General features: G+C 37.0%; 1 protein-coding gene across 1 annotated transcript in view; it reads right to left on the bottom strand.

Moving 5' to 3' along the window:
* Window positions 1–17,653, bottom strand: part of afap1l2 (actin filament associated protein 1 like 2) — a 66,413-nt gene that overhangs the window by 4,581 nt on the left and 44,179 nt on the right. The window contains exons 5-14 of the mRNA XM_015390515.1: window positions 8,037–8,148; window positions 5,528–5,739; window positions 4,298–4,477; window positions 4,113–4,199; window positions 3,865–3,949; window positions 3,675–3,779; window positions 2,334–2,545; window positions 675–820; window positions 481–592; window positions 125–376 (exon numbers count right to left, since the gene is read on the bottom strand). Coding sequence (XP_015246001.1) covers window positions 125–376; window positions 481–592; window positions 675–820; window positions 2,334–2,545; window positions 3,675–3,779; window positions 3,865–3,949; window positions 4,113–4,199; window positions 4,298–4,477; window positions 5,528–5,739; window positions 8,037–8,148 — 1,503 coding nt within the window. The remainder of the gene's footprint in view (window positions 1–124; window positions 377–480; window positions 593–674; window positions 821–2,333; window positions 2,546–3,674; window positions 3,780–3,864; window positions 3,950–4,112; window positions 4,200–4,297; window positions 4,478–5,527; window positions 5,740–8,036; window positions 8,149–17,653) is intronic.

Here is a 17,653-nt window from a genome sequence, read left to right on the forward strand (position 1 = left end):
TTTTCTCTACATGTTTTAATTATTATTTTGAAGCGATATAAACTCCATTTTCTTTGCACATCTATTGTTTGTGACCTTTAGACTTTGGGCCGGTGAGCGCTGTGACTATTCTTAGATTTCCTACCTCTGTAACTTGGCTAAAGGAATCCCTCTGGCCCTCTCCTGGAGTTGGACAAACTCTGGAAGCTTCCTTGCAAGGAGGAGAAGCTTTATTCCCTGAGGCTGTATGGAGGAAGGAGCGCATTGGAACCAGGTCGAGGTAAATTCTGTTGTCGGACTCCCGCTCGGCATCTCTCTCCTCTTTGGTATTGTCCTGCTTAGTTTCATTGTGATTGTTTTCCTCCTCGCAGTTTAGCAGGGCGTTCTCCTCTGCATCCTGCATCACATGAATGTCGGATGTTAGTAATGGAAAGCAGCCAGATTAAAAAGTGAAACTGAAAGTTGCATAACCCATCAGGGTTTATTAATTTCCACGCCTACCTCAGGATCAGCTATTGATGCAACATCGTCGTACAGCTCATCAGAGTTTTGAGGAATGGAAGGAAGAGTGTCTATGTAGGTATTTGACTCTGAATATCTCCTTTGCATCAAGCTACAGAGAAACACATGCATAGATCTCACCTAAATGCTGCATAGTAATAGAAAACCTTTCAGGTCAATCAAGGTTAACTTACTAGAAGGACGTCTTTGCAGCGCTGACGATGCTGGAGACCCTTTCAGAGTTAACATAGTCATACGTCAGGTCCTCCGGATCCGTTTTGGTTCCCGTCTGTGACAGCAGGAGGCCCAACCAGTGACCCATATCTGCTGATGTTTTTGCCTAAGAGAAGGGCAGGAGGAGGAATGTGCACTCAATACAAAACAAACACTTGCAACATCCTGGGTCTAAAGCCGCATGGATTTAAGTTGCATGCCATCCGTTGCTTTGGCTAATGAAACGATTGCTACAACAATGTTTGAGTCAAGAACTGTTTGCTACTGATGATTCCTTACCCTTCAACTAGCATAACAGCTTCAAACTTCAATGTAATTCATGCATTCAATGTGGTAGACTAACTGTATTCAACCCTTTAAACCTTATACCAGCAAACGAATTCCAATGTTAGGGGGAAATCTAAAGTAGGGTTGGAACCTAAACAAAGTCTAAAGGTTTAAGCTCTGTCAGATTAGAGCAAAATGTTGCTTTTGACTTCAAAGATCTATTTGAAGTATGAAGCTAAGGTGAGCAAACCACAGTGGTGATGATGGCGGCAGCTTTTATGGTTTAAAAACTTTTTACTTCATCAGAGACAGAGAAACTTTTCATACTGAAAATGCTGCAAAAGATTTAAACTAACTCTGATGTTCACCTCTCAGCAGGATGACCCTTAACATACAGGAAGTCAATGGTTCTGCTCAAAGCATGGTGCAGAATGGCCTAGTTAAATCCTAAACATAAACCAAACAGATCAACTGTGTCATTTGTTGTACACTGGTGTTCATAGATGCTATTCAGATCAAAGGGTGTTGTAGCAGTCTGTAGCTGCAGTTAAAATCGTTCCATAAATTATCCTGAGGGGTTGGTGAGGGGGAACTGTATGTCGTACTTTTCAGATTTCTATTAAAAAACCTTAAAAAAGTTTTTTCTTTGTGTAGATTTAGCAAACAAAATCTTCAGTTCCTCTTTCCGGTTTGTGATGACTGTAAGTTTTAACAGAGATGAAGCAGATTAAGGCCAAAACTGCTACTTGGAGACTTTTGTGACCCTCTTGTTTGAAATGTATAAAATGAAAGTAGCAGATTTGAGTATGCAACCATCTTAACATCTCAAAAAACCATTGATGGCTTTGGAAAAATAAAAAGGAGGGCCTCAAGACTTAAAAAAAAGAAATTCCAAAGCCTATGACCAAATGTGCAGCTGGGGTGGTACTGAAGGACTAATGAAAGTGGGTGTAGCTGTAGCCTCTGTAATCCCAGCACAACCACACCCTCACATCCATCCATACACACACTCTCCAACACACAGGACCACCCTCACGGGCATCCAGCTCTGACATCCACAAAGTCAGATGTCAGCGGAAACTCTGCTAGGGCCTGTGTTAGACCGTTCTTGTTTATCAGATCAAATTTAGGAAAGTCAGCGCGCATGTGAAAATAAGCAAGAGAAAGAAAACACACCACATCTGATCACATATCAAGATCTTTTTTCGACAACCTTTGCTAAATCAGCACATAGAAGATACAGCACGGCTCAGCAGCTGAAACCCGCTGTGCTGTGGTCACGATAAAAATGACACTCTGCAAAAAGACTCAAGCATCTCCTGTTAGAAAGAATACATTCAGTATTTATCTACCTCTAAGGTTGCAATCTGCGTGCCGTCCAAGTCGATGCGGAAGGAGTAGAGATGCTCGGGGCTGGGGTCGGGCGAGACGCTGCAGCCCTCCAGGGTCACCGCTGGCTGGCTTACTTTGTTCTTTCCCTTGTCTTGGTAAAACCACAGCTGGCCATTCTTTATGAGACACCAGCAGGTCCGCCACTGGCTGTTCACCAGTACATTCAGGTAACCTGGAAGAAGATCAAAGAGAAAACCTTAATCAGAAGACATCTGTTAAAAAAAACTTAGTTCTTAGAACCTCAGGTAATAGCTGCTTCGTAAAGAGCCAGAAAGGGGCTTTTAAATTGGATTTTTCAAAGTAAAAGCATTTCCAAGAGCTGTAGAAATGCCTCAACTACTAAAGCTTTTTCTATTTGCATGTGTTAGAAAGGGGAGTGGTTTGCAAAATCATTATTTTTAAAGCTACCTTTAAATGTCTAAGAGAAAATATAAGGCTGTTTGCTTGGAAAATAGCAACAAAAATGAATTGAGGCAATTATTGCTAATCAAAACTAACAAAGTCGTGAAAACTAGAATGAAACAAAAATGATTGTTAACTAAAATAAAAATAAAAACCTTGCATTGCAGAAAAAATTAAAAACAACCTGAAATTGTAATAAGAATTTACAAAAGCAAAAAACGAACTGAATTTTAAGAGAGAATGTGTTTAGTTTTCAGTTGTGTCTTTATCATAATGAATTAATATTATGCCTAGTTTACTGTTGCTGTTTTAGCTTTCTTTTTCCCCCTTTGTACAGCAATTAGATCATTTGTGTTGCAGGAGTGGTCTGTCCTTAGCTGGTATTTAATTTATTTTTTTTTTCTTTTTCTTGACCCCGGTATGCAAGTCATATTACATTAAAAGTATAGTGGAGGATTTTCTTGAATTGTTTTAAAAGACCTGCTCTCTCAACATGCACATGCACAACCCTGTACCTACACCCGAGAGGGAAGGCCTACTAAACCTCTTCATTAAATCTTATATGGAAACAGGAAAACTATTCCCTCGGTAGTTTTCTTATATAACCGATTAACAGGTTATGACTTCTTGAGGATTTTGCTCAGAACCTGCAAAATCCTCAAGAAGTCATATCTAAATATACATTGAATTATTAGCACAACATCTTAACAGGAAACCACATCAGTCGGAACAATACGTTTAATTTAGACTCTGCCTGTGCAGGTTGACTGTAATATATATTAATAATGTAGAAAATTTCTTTCAAAGAAATTGAGTTTGGTGTAAAGCAGAATGCATGGTTAAAGTTAAAAGTTAAAGTAAAAAACCACCAGCGCCGTCATCAAGTGATCTTTGTTTACCTGATGTGTCGATGCTTTTCTCAGGGCTCTCAAGTGCGGATGGTTTTTTCTTCCCGATGTTCATCAGATTGCTGAACATTAAACCAGGGCCATATTTTTTCTTCACTGTATAAACCAAGAGAGGAAAAAGTACTTCTTGAATCATTGCTAAAAGTGTCCAACTGTTGTAAATTTAAAGGATCTCACTCACCATCTTTGTTTTCTGTGATTTCATTGTGGCTGTCTGTGCTGCTGCCGCTCTCTGAAGCCAGCGAGTGTCTCTCGTTCTGATCGCCCTGAATATTTTAATAAAATTAATGCATTTCAAAGCCTTTTTTTCCCAAGTTAGAGAATAAAAGCAGGTATTTATGATCCCACTGGTTTATCTTACACCCTAGAGCTGTCCTTCATATTATGTCTGCTCACATTACATGTAATCAAATATTCACAGAAGCATACCTTAGTGCAAATAAGCCTCGGGGAGTCTGACCCAGGATGTTGAGGGTCACAGCTTTCAGCTGGCTTGGGACTTATTTCTTGAATAACCTAATGTGTGTTAAAATATGCATGTTGTTTTTTTTCCCCCACTATCAAAACTATTGGAAAATTTATCAAAAATCAAAAGGAAACACAAAACTGGTCACCTTTAGCCACTGCTCAGTCTGTTCTTTGCTCTGCAGGCCCAGCACAATGGCCTCGCCTCCTACTGGGATGATCTTCAGCTTGTGTTCTTTTTTCTTGGGCTGCTTTTCTTTGTAAATAACAGTGCAGCCTAACAGACTCACGTCCAGCAGAGGCGTCTGGTCCTTGGAGCTTTTGTAGCACTAAGGGGAAAAAAAAGAAGAAAGAAACCAACATGACTTCATCTCTTTAGTGCTGACATGCTACAGCTGAGAAGGTTACTGAGGTTTGCAGGAATGTGTCTGTACACAGCTTTCTAAAGTTCCCTTCGCTGCGTTTCAGTCATGTTGTGGTCTGAGAAGAACATTTGAACACAGCAGATTTGTCAGCGACTGAAATCCTGATTTTGATTTAATTTATTAGTTTTTATACTGAGGACTCAGGTAGGCCTTCAGCAGAAGAATGAAGTCCATGAGAAACACCAACCGTAAATGGGCTCAGGTTTTGTAGCTGCATAAACTTCCCAAATCATCATCCTTCCACCACCGTGCATTACAGGTTGTTCCAGTTCATGTGCACTATGGTCAAAAAACCCTACCTTGATCTCATCTGTCCAGAAGCTACGGAGGTCAAAATGGTTTTATTTGGTTTCAAAACCCTTTGGTAAACCTTAGCATGCCAAGAAATTATTTTTAATAAAGAAAATACATTCAACCATTCAAAAATACTGATTTATTTATTTTAACGGACTTATTTACTATTTATTTTAGGTTATGGAAATCCAAACAATCCAAAAAGAGCCAAGTAGAAAAAAAAATAAATAAATAACAGAACTTGTCTCTTTGTTATTTTGAGAACCTGAAGAACTACAATCCAAAGAAGTAAATCTAAATAAGTCATTTTTTTCTTAAAATAAATGCATTTGTTCTTGAACTGGGGAGGTAAGTGAGACACTTTGCCAATGGAAACAGGATAATTTATATTTAAAATACTCATTCTATTGGCAAATCATCTTATGTACCTACTCAAATTAAGGGTAAATACACTTAATTAAATTTTTACATATTTTTAGATCCCTTTTGCAGTGTGTATCAACCAAGAATGGACCTGCAATCATTAAACATTTTCTGAGTGCAATAGTATTTTAATTTATTTTTACTACCAGATAGACTGATTCTGTTCACAGAGAGGAAAGAAAAAAAAAACTCAGATGCTGATGTTTTCCACCCATCATCTGCAGCCTTTTAACCCACCAGAAGGCGATGGTCTTTGATGACACAGAGCTGTTTGGCCCACTGGCCGAGCCACTTTTTCCTCCACAGGAAGGCACAGATTCTGGCATCCTTCATCAGCTCGATGGAAGCCTCAGCTGAAGGCCACTGGTGCTGCGCTGATGTCGACTTCTCTCTGGTCACCTCCTCCTCATCGTAGGACTCATATGAGCTGCTAACCGCGTCTGCATCATCTAAGAAGACAAAAATGACTGTTTAGACATTAGAAATGTCATCAGGTGAAAGATGGGTGACATGAGAGCAAATTCTTAAGCAAGCTGAATGAGTTGGATGAGTTTGAATGAGTTAATGAGCTTGATCTTCTGACCCTCTTGAATGAGGCATTTCCTCACGAATCTTAAGATGATGGGTGAATTTTAAAAACAGATGGATGGTTGGCAGGAAGACCGATAACAGGTTATGAAAACAGTCAAACAGCACATTCAGGAATCCCATAAGCCTGATTAATGGCAGCAGCTCCTTTACATGCCACGCTCTCACCATGCTGGTTTCCCGTGCATGTTTTGGGTGACACAAATTCAAAACAAGTGCACACATGCCACAGAGTACATGAGTCCCATCTACCCCCAGTGATAACAGCATAAAGCACACTGTCTGAGCTGTGTACTCTCATCCAGGGCTCAGAGAGGAGGCCAGAACACACCAGATCTGCACAGCATCAAAAGAAATATGGAACATTTTAGAGGGAAAAAATATAGAATATTAATTATTATACAATAATTAAAAATACAGAAAATTGTACATGAGTGAAAAAAATCCAAAAGGTCCATCTCCAACTGAACAGAATTAGATTTTACTTCCACTGTTGGTTCAGCCATGATAATTTTTTCATGGTAATAAAATGCAGTTTCATGTTTTTATGGAAATCATACATACAGTATATTTCTAAATCTGACCAACAGCTTTTGAACAAATCAGTAACCTTCTGTTCAACAGCATTATATATTGAATACATTGACTACATAATCCTAATTTAATACCAACCCTGAAAACTTTTATCAAAAAATAAAGCTGAAGAATTTGGGAATTTATACCTTTTTTAATTCATAATTTCTAACTTCCTGTTTTCAGCTATGCTACACAAAGGCCAATATTTATTCAATAGAGACCATGCTAATCTGACTAAGTCTGTAACCTTCCCACATCTACAGTTAAATAAGTAATTAATAAACATAAAAACAACTAAAACTGGAAAAAAGCAGGAGGAGAAATTGCACTATTTTTTACACAGAGACAAGAATAGTAAGATAGAGGAAAAATTCTGCTTTTAGAGAATCGCTACCAGAAATCGTACTTCAGGAAAATATCTTCAGAAAAACCAAAAGATGCAATCTGTTGTTTTCTATCCCACCACAACTGTAAACCTGTAGAGACTGACTTCATAAAATGATTCTAAGTGAAACTCTAGTGTGTGATCTGATCAGATGCACTAAGATTGATTGTTTCTGTAAGCGGTTGTGACGCCAATTAAAGAGAAAACCCAGAGATGCATAACTTAAGGTCTGTGCAAACAGAAACACAAAAGTTAACAACTAATAACAGGGTCATTATTTCATATTTGCATAGTTCGAAGACCCAAACACATTAAAAATCTATAAGTTAGCTGAAAACAAAAGAGCATAAGAGGGGACTTATTGTCTTAAAATGAACTGTTAATGATCCTGTTAAAGATCAATATGTCAGGAGACAGCAAAGTTTAACATTTTTGTCAAAGCGATTGTAAAGTATTTGGTATCAATAATTCCAACATTAATTATTAAATAATAAAAGAGTTACTTTCCTCACTTAACCAGATGCTTAGTTAGAAAGTAACTAGGAAAACAAAACAAAAAAAGCTCTATTAATAGTTTATTTAACTGCATTTCCGACCATTTCTAAGGTTGAAATCTTCTTCCAATCAGTCCCTGGAAATAAACAGGTAACTTGAGTATTTCAATGGATAATGTGCAAAAAAACACCAATATTATCAATTGGAAATGCCATCTGCAGTTAGTCTGGTCACTGAGGACAATAATTAGGAAACCCTCCTCCTTTCTAAGTGCAAACAACAGTTATTCTTTAATATTCAAGACATAAACCAAATGTTTTCTCCATAATACACAGCTAGTGTTACAGTTGTGATTTCCTGTTTGTACACCCAATCAAATAAGGTTGATTTGAATCATACCGTGATTATACTGGAAATGCCTCTGCTTTTCAGAATAAAGTGGCTTATTTTTGGTTCAATTGTTTTTCAATGTAAACAATACATAGAAAGTTACAAGACAGTTAAAAAAAATTGTAAAGTAAAAAAAAATGTAAAGCCAATATAACTATGAATAGTATTTAAGTCAGTATTACTATTGGTTCTTATGTATTACTTTTCATTCCGTTGCAAGCTACAGATATGCCACTATACATCACTAAATCTTACAGTGTAATTTTTAAAGGCTTTGTAGAAAGACAGGAAGTGTTTCAGGTAGGATCTTACCGTTGACTGTTTCCTCATAGGGCTGAGCCTCCTCATAGTAGCTCTCTGTAGATTCTATACAGGCTGGAGCTGGAACTGGAGGCAAGGGGAACGGTTCCCGACCCACCACACCCTGACAAACCAGAGAAATCTGGTGAAACATTTTTTAGTTTGTAACATTTTAGATTCTGATTTGTTTAATGTAATCATGCTTTAATTTAATTATAAATGAATGGTAAGTAAAGCAAAAGCAACATCCTCATGTTTTATTCATGTTTTTATTCCTGCAGCTTGAATGTCTTTTTAATCCAGCTGCAGCTTTGGGAGTAATAAGGGAATTCCTCCTGTAACCAATCCTCGTCTGACCCAGTGCACTAGGAAGCAAAATGATGCCTTCAGGAAAGAGTTTGTGAGAACAGAGACAGAGGAAAATGGTGNGTGTGTGTGTGTGTGTGTGTGTGTGTGTGTGTGTGTGTGTGTGTGTGTGTGTGTGTGTGTGTGTGCACCAAGTGGGTTTTCCTGAAATCAATCAGCAGTCTGGCTTCACTTCTGTCTTTCTTGTCATCTCCTGTGTGGCAGACCAGCTGTCTACTCCATGCCAAGCACCCAACCAAAGACAGTAAATTAGCCACTCAGTCCCAAACACATTTCACAGACATCTGTTATCACATGAAACTGTTTTATTTAGCCTCACCAAGGAGCAATATTGGAGTTTTTGGGGAATCTTTTCTAATGGAGGTTTGAATCTGAACAAACTGATCCTTCTTTTTTAATTCAAAAATATTCAAATACATCAAAGCTTAACAGTGATGTAATTTAAAAGTTTTCGTACTGCTTAGAATCGTCTAGATTACATGACATTATAAAGCCCCTGTCACAACTTGACCATTTAGAGCAGCGTGTGCCGGATATATCAAAAATCTGAGAAAAACGCTTGCAAACGTTGCATAAGTTATGGATCAGTTTTGTATAAGTTTTGAGCGCGTTGAAGCACACTTGCAGATGTCGACAAATGGCAAGTATTTAAATTTCTCAGCGTATGCTTATATGTGGGCCATAAGTTACAGGTAAGTTATCTAATATGATTGATATCCGGTAAGTGTAAGTTACTCATAAGTCGTGGCATCAAGCTTATCCAAAACCGATGATGAAAGTGTGCATAGCTTATGCATAACTTATAAAAAACTTATCTCCAATGCATATGAACGTATCTGATGTGACCCCTGGATGCGTTTCTAACTTACAGCTACCGTATAGTGGCGTATTGGCAGTGTTTTTGTATAAAATGGGTTCACAGGAGGAAACCGTCAGTTCTCCTTCAGACGTTTCACAAAAGATGGAGGATCCGGCAAGGATGAGACGGGAAAATAACTTCCTAGCAGACATGACGCTGAATCTGCTGTGACTGCAAACCTTATTTTTTATTCATATATTTTATCTTTTTTGGCCGGCGGTAAACGGCAGCTAACGGCGATCAAAGACATCTTTTTGCATCTTTCCAGGCATATTGCTGCCCCCCCCCCAGGACAATGGCTTTTGACGTTTCATGGGCATTACGCTGCTGTGCGTTATGGATAAGTTAGACTGGACATAAGTTCTGGACTCATTATGAATATTCTATGCATATGCCCAAAACTGAAAAAAAAAGTTTAGCGTATGCCAGCAGTTTAGAAGATTCTGGGACGTCAGGCACACGATAACTAAATCGTCAAGGTGTGACAGGGGCTTAACATAGGCATGTTTCTACCATTTTGCACCTCTAGACATGAACATTGTTCTCTAACTTAAGCTCAGTCAGGTTGAATGGACATCAGTGCACATCAGCTTTTAGGTCAAGTCAAAGCTCATCTATTGGGGCGTGCAGGTAGCACAGTGGTTAATGTCCATGACCCATGTACGGAGGCCTTAGTCCTCGACATGGCCGTCCCGGGTTTGAATCCGACCTGTGGTCCTTTGCCGCATGTCTCTCCCTCTCTCTCATAACCCCTTTCCTGTCAGCCTACTGTAGGAAAAACGAGCCACTTTTTGCTTTGACTGAATGTTTATATGAGTTTTCCTTCTATTTGGTGAACCTCTCTTTCAATATCAAGTTGTCTTTTTTTATCCCAAACTTAAAAAAACTCTTTAGACTCTCCAGGTAAAGAGCTCAGTCTGACCCATGTTCTTGAATATTTTATAAACATTTCCAAAATGTCTGTAACTGATGTTCCCCTATCTGACCTTTTTGCTTTTATTTTGAAGATATGACTCAAAATGACTGTGATGCTGAAACTTTAACCAGATTTACTCCTCTACCTCAAACTTGCTCTGTAAGTACAGATGAGCCAGTAGATACATTTCACTATAATGTTTCAGACATTAGTGATTTAATTGCTCCAATTTGAAGTAAAGGTTTTTTCTTAGAAGTAAATTTATCCATAGAGAGATGCTTGGACAGCCAGAAGTAAAAAAAAAAAGGGCTAAAATAATGAATGCACATGGCTCAAGTCTGAAATCAAAGTTCACTATAGCATCTATAAAGATAGACATCAAAGATATAACTCACAACTGGAAAATGCAAAAACATCTTTCTTCTCTGAGATCATCATCAGAATAACTGACAATGCTCATGTCTTATTTGTCATATTCAGAAAGTTATCAGACCCTCCTCTAACTTTAACATCTGAACTCCACTCTACCAGGCCCTACAATACATTTGGTAATTTGTTCACTTTTTAGTGATAAAATAAGCAAATTTAATGAGAGATTAGATATGGCTTCATGTGACTCCACCTCCAATGTGACCCTCTGCTGAAATGTCTGTCTTGTGTTACATGTGCTTTTCTTGTGCTGAGGTTTTTTATATGTTAAACTGTATCCTGACAAGGATAAAGTGTGAAATAACTGAAACTGAAATCTCGATTGCAATGTAAATTGTAGTTGACCATAAAGTTAATTGATTGATTGAGGTAGTCTGTATTACATATCAAGTCCAGTACCAAAGATGTCCCAAACTAGAATTGATCATGGAAAAACGACCCATTTCACCAAATAAACTATAAAACATCAGATTAAATCATACACCAACAAAACTCTTCCTCCTGCTGTCTCTCCTGGAAAACCAGGTCGGCCTTTCTGGTCCAGTAGCTGACTGTTTTACATCCTACTTGAAGGACAGGGACTTTTTTATGTCAGTAGGTAACTTTACATCAGAGACCATAAAAATCCCATCTGGCATTCCCCAAGAATCCATCCTAGGACCCCTCTTACTCAATATCTACATGCTCCACCTAACTCAGACTATAAACAACATTAGTTACCATGACTGTGCAGATGACACACAGCTATATATTATGATGTCATCGGGTAACTATGAACCCATTTGAGCACTGGGTAAATGCATATGAGACATCAACAACAAACAGCACACAGCTTCACTTAATACAGCTAGAAACCACCAATCAGGTTTGAAACCTTGGTGTCATGATGGACTCAGATCTGAACCTTCAAAGGCTCACAAAGACAATAACAAAGTTGACCTTCTATCACCTAAAGAACATCTCCAGGATTGACTGACTAATTTCTCAGCAGTAGTCGGAGGGACTGGTGGCGCCAGTGTACGGTAGCCTCTCTTCTGTCAGTGAGCCCCAGGGCAACTGTGGCTACGATGTAGCTTGCCACCATTAGTGTGTGAGTGTGTGTGTGAATAGGTGAATGAATGACTGAATGTAGTGAAAAGCTCTTTGGTCAAATCCTCTGGCTTGAAAAAGCATTATATAAGTACAGGCCATTTAGCATTTATGACCTTGAAAAACTAATACATGCATTCATCTTTAGTAGAATTGATTTCTCCAACTGTGTTGCAGGTTCCGGCTAAAAACAGGATCATACAGCTGCAGCTGATCCAGAATTCTGCTGCCTGCATCCTCACCAGAAATAAAGTGGAGCACATCACCCTAGTTCCAAACTCAATTAACTGGCTCCCTGAATCTCAAAGAATAGACTTCAAATAAGTTTTTCTAGTCTTTAAAGCACTGAATATCTTAGCAACTAAATACAACATAGACTTGCTGTAAGTGTATCAACCCCCCCAGACCTCTTAGTTCTTTTGACTCAAATCTACTCTGCATAACCAGAACAAGAACCACGCTTGGAGAAGCTTACTTTGAATCGTCATGCCACTGAAATGGGCTATATTAGTAAAAATTGGCTGCCTCTATTTAGTTTTATTTCAGTATTGCCCTGTATTTAGCATCATCTATCACTAACGATCCTGAACCTGTTGAAGAAAATGATTTCCCCATGATGATGCAGACACAGTGCTTTGCACAAGTTTGGATTTATCTCATCCAACCAGATAGAAATCTTTTGTTTTACTAATTGCAACTCATTTATTGAGATCTGATTCATAAAATGTAAGACAAATAGCTGTACTTTCAACAAACTGTCCTACCTGGGCAGTATGTCTCAAAGATAACTGCAGATTAGAGATACAGCTGGGTCATTATTGGATTAAACAGATTTATCAAATTTTCGGTAAATGAAGATTACATTTTTTTTTTTATTGAGTTATTATAAAGTATTACTGTTTTTTTTTCCACTAATGCATATCTTGGGTTTGTTCTTAGGTGTCTACTTACAACTCATTGTAAAATGTTTTAGAAGCATTTCTACAGCTCGAATTCATTCGCCCTTTAAATTCAGGTCACTTCCCAAAAGAGATGATGAAAATAAAACTAGTTTTTGAGAGTATTGTCTTACATTTGTCATTTTTATTCTTAAAAAAAAAGATTAATCTGACTTAAAAGAAAAATATCAGAAATTAGACGTTTAAGCCATGTTGCTTCGCCCTAATTATACAAAAGATCATTCAAATGCTGAAACAGTGAAAATTTTGTTAAAAAAAAAGATATATATAAAAAAGAGACACAAAAGGAATGAAAAAGACTTCCGTGAATCGCTGAACAATGTTTTTTCTGTTGCAACATTACAGATGTTTGCATGCAACAAAGAAAGCTTTTTTGTGACGATTACTCATCATTACTTCAGCAATGCTCACTTTTCTCACTCCGAGCCTATTTTGAAATAATCCCCTGATCTCAGAAAAAACAAGCTTTATCCGATCAACTTGGGCCCGCTGGCACAGTAAGACAAGAAGATCGTACATAGATACACAAGTTTAGTCTGGTAGAGATAAAAACAAAGATGGCGGAGGCCGTCAGGTGAATCTGAAATCTACTCTCTCCTTTATGATGTAGTATGACTGAAAATGAAGGTATGTTCCAGATAGCAAACAAATACATCAAAGTCTGCAAGGCTGATGCGAGGTTAAAAGCATCTCATGATCTGTTTGTATGGAATGAAGCCAGCATGGCTGAACACAGCTTTTATTTTCATAGGAAAGATTTTTTTTTTTAATCAGTTCCAGTAAACTCTAAGAGACTCTAAATGACACGAGGTCATTTCAAAACTATTCCTCCCACCACTAATATCTGAACAAACTTCCTGCCTTCTTTCAAATGAGTTCCTGTAAAACGTTAAATTCTTGTAAAATGATAATAAACCTTAATATTAGTTCAATAAACCGTTAAAACTGAAAACATTTAGTTTGATAAAGACAGGCTGATAAAAAAAAACAACCTTAGAATGACAAACAATGTGCTTTAGTTTTTAATACTCTTAATAATGTCATATAAAAGCTTGAAAGTAAATTCATCCTTTATAACTACTTAATAACCTCACTCAAAATAATTTTAATAAACCAGCCGTTGATTTGAAAATATTTATTCATGTAGCTCTGTAAAAATGATAAGTGAGGGAATTTGATCACAATTGTTTTTTTTATCAGTTTTCTACTGAAAGAAACAAAAACTAGCACAAAATAGCATAGAGTTTCTTTAGAAGAGAAGCAGACCCGCAGCATCACAGATACTCCACTATGCCACACAGTAGCCATAAAGTTATTTCCAATAAAAATTGTTAGTTTCACACCAAAACCATCTGGACTCTTTGTTGACTGAGGAGTTAAATTTTTGTTTTAAACGAACGGAATCAAAACACACTTTAAGCGTTTCAATGCAGTTAAAAAACACCATGTTTATATTTGGGATGGTAGGACAGAAAAGCCTCCACAACGGATCCCTCAGAAGCAATAATTCCCTTTAACTGTTTTGGTGGAAACCTGATAAATCCAAGATGACGTTCTATATTTGGAGATTTTCTTTCTCTACGACTTTCTCACCATTTGTGTTAGAAGAATAAAATTCATTAAATAAATAAATAAAATACATAAATAAATAAAAATTTCCAGCAAAATAGGTGGAGGTTCAGATAAATGGGCCTCTAACATCTTATTTATACCCCTGGGAGTTAGGAAGTCGTTGACTATCAAAATTTTTAGACATTGAAAAGTATAGATTAAGACACAATTTTCACAAAGTTAAACAAGGGGTAGCACTGCTGACTTGCAGCAAGAAGGTTGCGGGTTCGATTCCCCGTCCAGGGTCTTTCTGCATAGAGTTTTCATGTTCTCCCCGAGCATGCATGGGTTCTCTCTAGGTCGCATCCAAAAACATGACTGTTAAGTTAATTGGCTTCTCTACCTTGTAATTAGGTGTGTGTGACAATGGTTCTGTGTTGCCCTGTGACAGACTGGTGACCTGTCCAGGGTGTACCCTGTATCTCACCCATTGAAAGCTGGAGATAGGCACTGACCCCACCGTGACCCTGACTAGGACTAAGTGGGAGAAAATTGATGGATGGAAGACAAAATTCCTTCCTTCATTGAGGTCATAATTCTTACAGGCTCCAACAACTGTGATAAAACTTTATTAATTTTAAGCGTTTGATTTTTAAACTAGTTTTTTTTCCCCTCACACTAAATCGATCTGTTAAAATAATTGCATTGGGATAATATTTAATTAATAAAATATACATTAATTGCATTGTTTTTGCATGTATTTAATGGTTGTGCCAAGGTTTGTAGGACATTATATTACCAATCTGTGAAAAACAATCAGAGAAAAATGAGTAAGAGTAATGTGCTATAGATTTAAAACCCGCAACGACTTTTATTTACAGTCAACAGCTGACAGCAAAGCCACATTTGTCTGTATGAATAAAAATCCTTAAAATCAATATATCTAATGTGGGCTTTCAGAGACTGTCTCTTTAATCAGGAAGGTCTCTGTTAGCTGTTTCCATAATATCAGGTCAGCCATCTCACAGTTTCCCAGTAATGCACAGCAGATGCAGTAAGCTGTCATAATATGTGGCGTCATGTCACGGTCTGCTTGCAGTCACAGTGACGACGACTCAACTTATTACCCTGCATGCCAAAACATGTAGGAAAGGACCCACCAAAGAGGCGTGGGACAAAAAAGGGTTTCTTTACAGTAAAAAGAGGCAAACAGCAGTTTTATGTTAGAGGGTTTTTTAATGGTTCCAAATATCAGCAACAATTGCTGTGAGAATAAACATGACAGTTTGGCTTTTTCTTAGGTTTTACTTACTCTCAGCATTTTGAAGGCAGAAACTTAAAGTTTTAGAAACAGATTAATGTAAACAGACATTTTCTGTTTGCTGTGGCAGTGGATTAATCTATTAAATAACCAACCAGTCTTATTTGTAGGGTTAAATAATAGTGATAACGAGACTAGGGCTGACACTAACAATTATTTAGCAAATCAATTAATCTGTCCATTACTTTTTTGAATAACTGATTAATATTCAGATAGCCAAAGATTCCTTAAAGAAGATTTTTTTTACGGAATTAAACAAGGTGAAACTAAACCTTTTCTACTTGAGGAGTTCTAGATAGAGCATATTGACGGACAAAAACGTTTTTTTTTTATCTTAAATGCAAAATGTTTATATATCTTTCACAATTTTGATATAATTACTGCTCTAAGTGGGTTGCTCTGTCAGCTAAAGGCATGTTTTATTATCTCTACACTCCAGTTAACAATTACTCGATCATTAAATTAGTTGACAATTATTTCAATAATCGATCATCACTATCAATCTGATTAATGTTCAGCGCTAAACGGGACACAAAAAGTATGAGCGGATTTTAAAATCTTGATGATAATGTTCAAACTAAAAATAGAAAAGAATAATGAACCTACATCTGATTTAATTCAACAATTCATCCATAATCCAAGCTTAAATTCAGATAAAGCTATATTACGAATAAACAACTTTAATTACTTCAAGGCAGTTAAAAGCTAAACCAAAAAGACACATTCTAGATGCATTTTTAAAGCATGGCGTTAAATATTATTTGTTTTGCTTTCCGTAAAAAATTCAAAAAATATCCACTGGACTTGGTTTTCAAGATTTGAAGACGTTTCGCCACCTCTCCAGGAAGCTTTCTCAATTCAAATGTCTGGATCCGCAGTGAGTTTGAGTCTTATATAGACAAGGCCTTGTATCGCTTGGAAACATGCAAATGGTAACCGATGAATGGGTCGTTTAGTTCCATCGTTAGCCTGTAATATCTGAACCTGTCTATGATTCTAGGGGTCGTTAAAGGGGGGATTATTTGTTTTGACATACTACTTTTAAATTGAAACATCTTGTTTAAAATCATCTATATGAAATTGTAGGAATGTATGCAACTACTATAACTAGAAGATAATGACATGATAAATGACGATGTTTTGCAACATTCCTGCTTTTTAAGCCTGAAAGAAATATTTTACTTTTTCCAGATGAGTTGCACAGAGCACTTATCCATAAAAGCTTTGGATAAAAGCTTGTTGTTACACCAGTTAGTCAATTGTCCAGCTGGGTTTTGACCAATGAAACAGTTAAAAGGAAATTTCTTTTTTGTTTGGTCACTAAACAAATCTATAGCCAAGAGGTCAATTTAAACTGGAAACAGCACTTTTCAGGTGAAATAACTGGTTTCCTTTGGGAACAGCTAATGTCTCAGCAGACATTAGGAAAGCTGAATGTATTATAAAACATGTTTATTTCTTCATTTTGCACTTTAAATAAACAGCAGTGTTTATTTAAAGCACTTTTTTGTAATATAAAAAGTTCCAGTCAAGCTAAGCTTTGAGTACAAGCTGGGAAATTGATTATTTTCACAATTATTACAATGACAACATTAAACAATGGCAAAGGCACATTAACATTCATTCTTACCAGTTTGTGCAAAGGCAACAATTAAATGCTGGACTGATTATAAACCAGCGTTACAATGAGGAGCTGTAATCACTGTATAATGTTAGATACAGGACTGAATAAGACTCTGTAAACAAAACTCAAACTTAATATGTGATTTTATGGTGGTGTAATAAATTGGATCTAGATAAAATCTAAATCTGAAATCAGTCAATAAGGGTAGCCTCAGAGTAAATATGTTGTAGAACAACTGTCTTCACATTCGCCCAGTCTACTGACTTTCATTGAATTAATGTTAATTCACTTTATTATCCTGAAAATGGCTGTGCCTTTTTAGAAGGGGAAAATATGTTATGATCTTAAAGCAGTGGCGGCTGGTGGAGTTTTCTCCAGGGGGGCTACAAATTCAAAATCGACGTATACCAAAATCCAACCAAAATGTATACTAAGTTATCATACCAGTATATTCATATGAGTGCAAATAACAAAAAACATTATAAAAACACTTTATAAAAACAAAACATCATTTC

This window comes from Cyprinodon variegatus, unplaced genomic scaffold (genome assembly GCF_000732505.1).
Source record: "Cyprinodon variegatus isolate N-32 unplaced genomic scaffold, C_variegatus-1.0 Scaffold502, whole genome shotgun sequence".
Classification (NCBI taxonomy): Eukaryota; Metazoa; Chordata; class Actinopteri; order Cyprinodontiformes; family Cyprinodontidae; genus Cyprinodon; species Cyprinodon variegatus.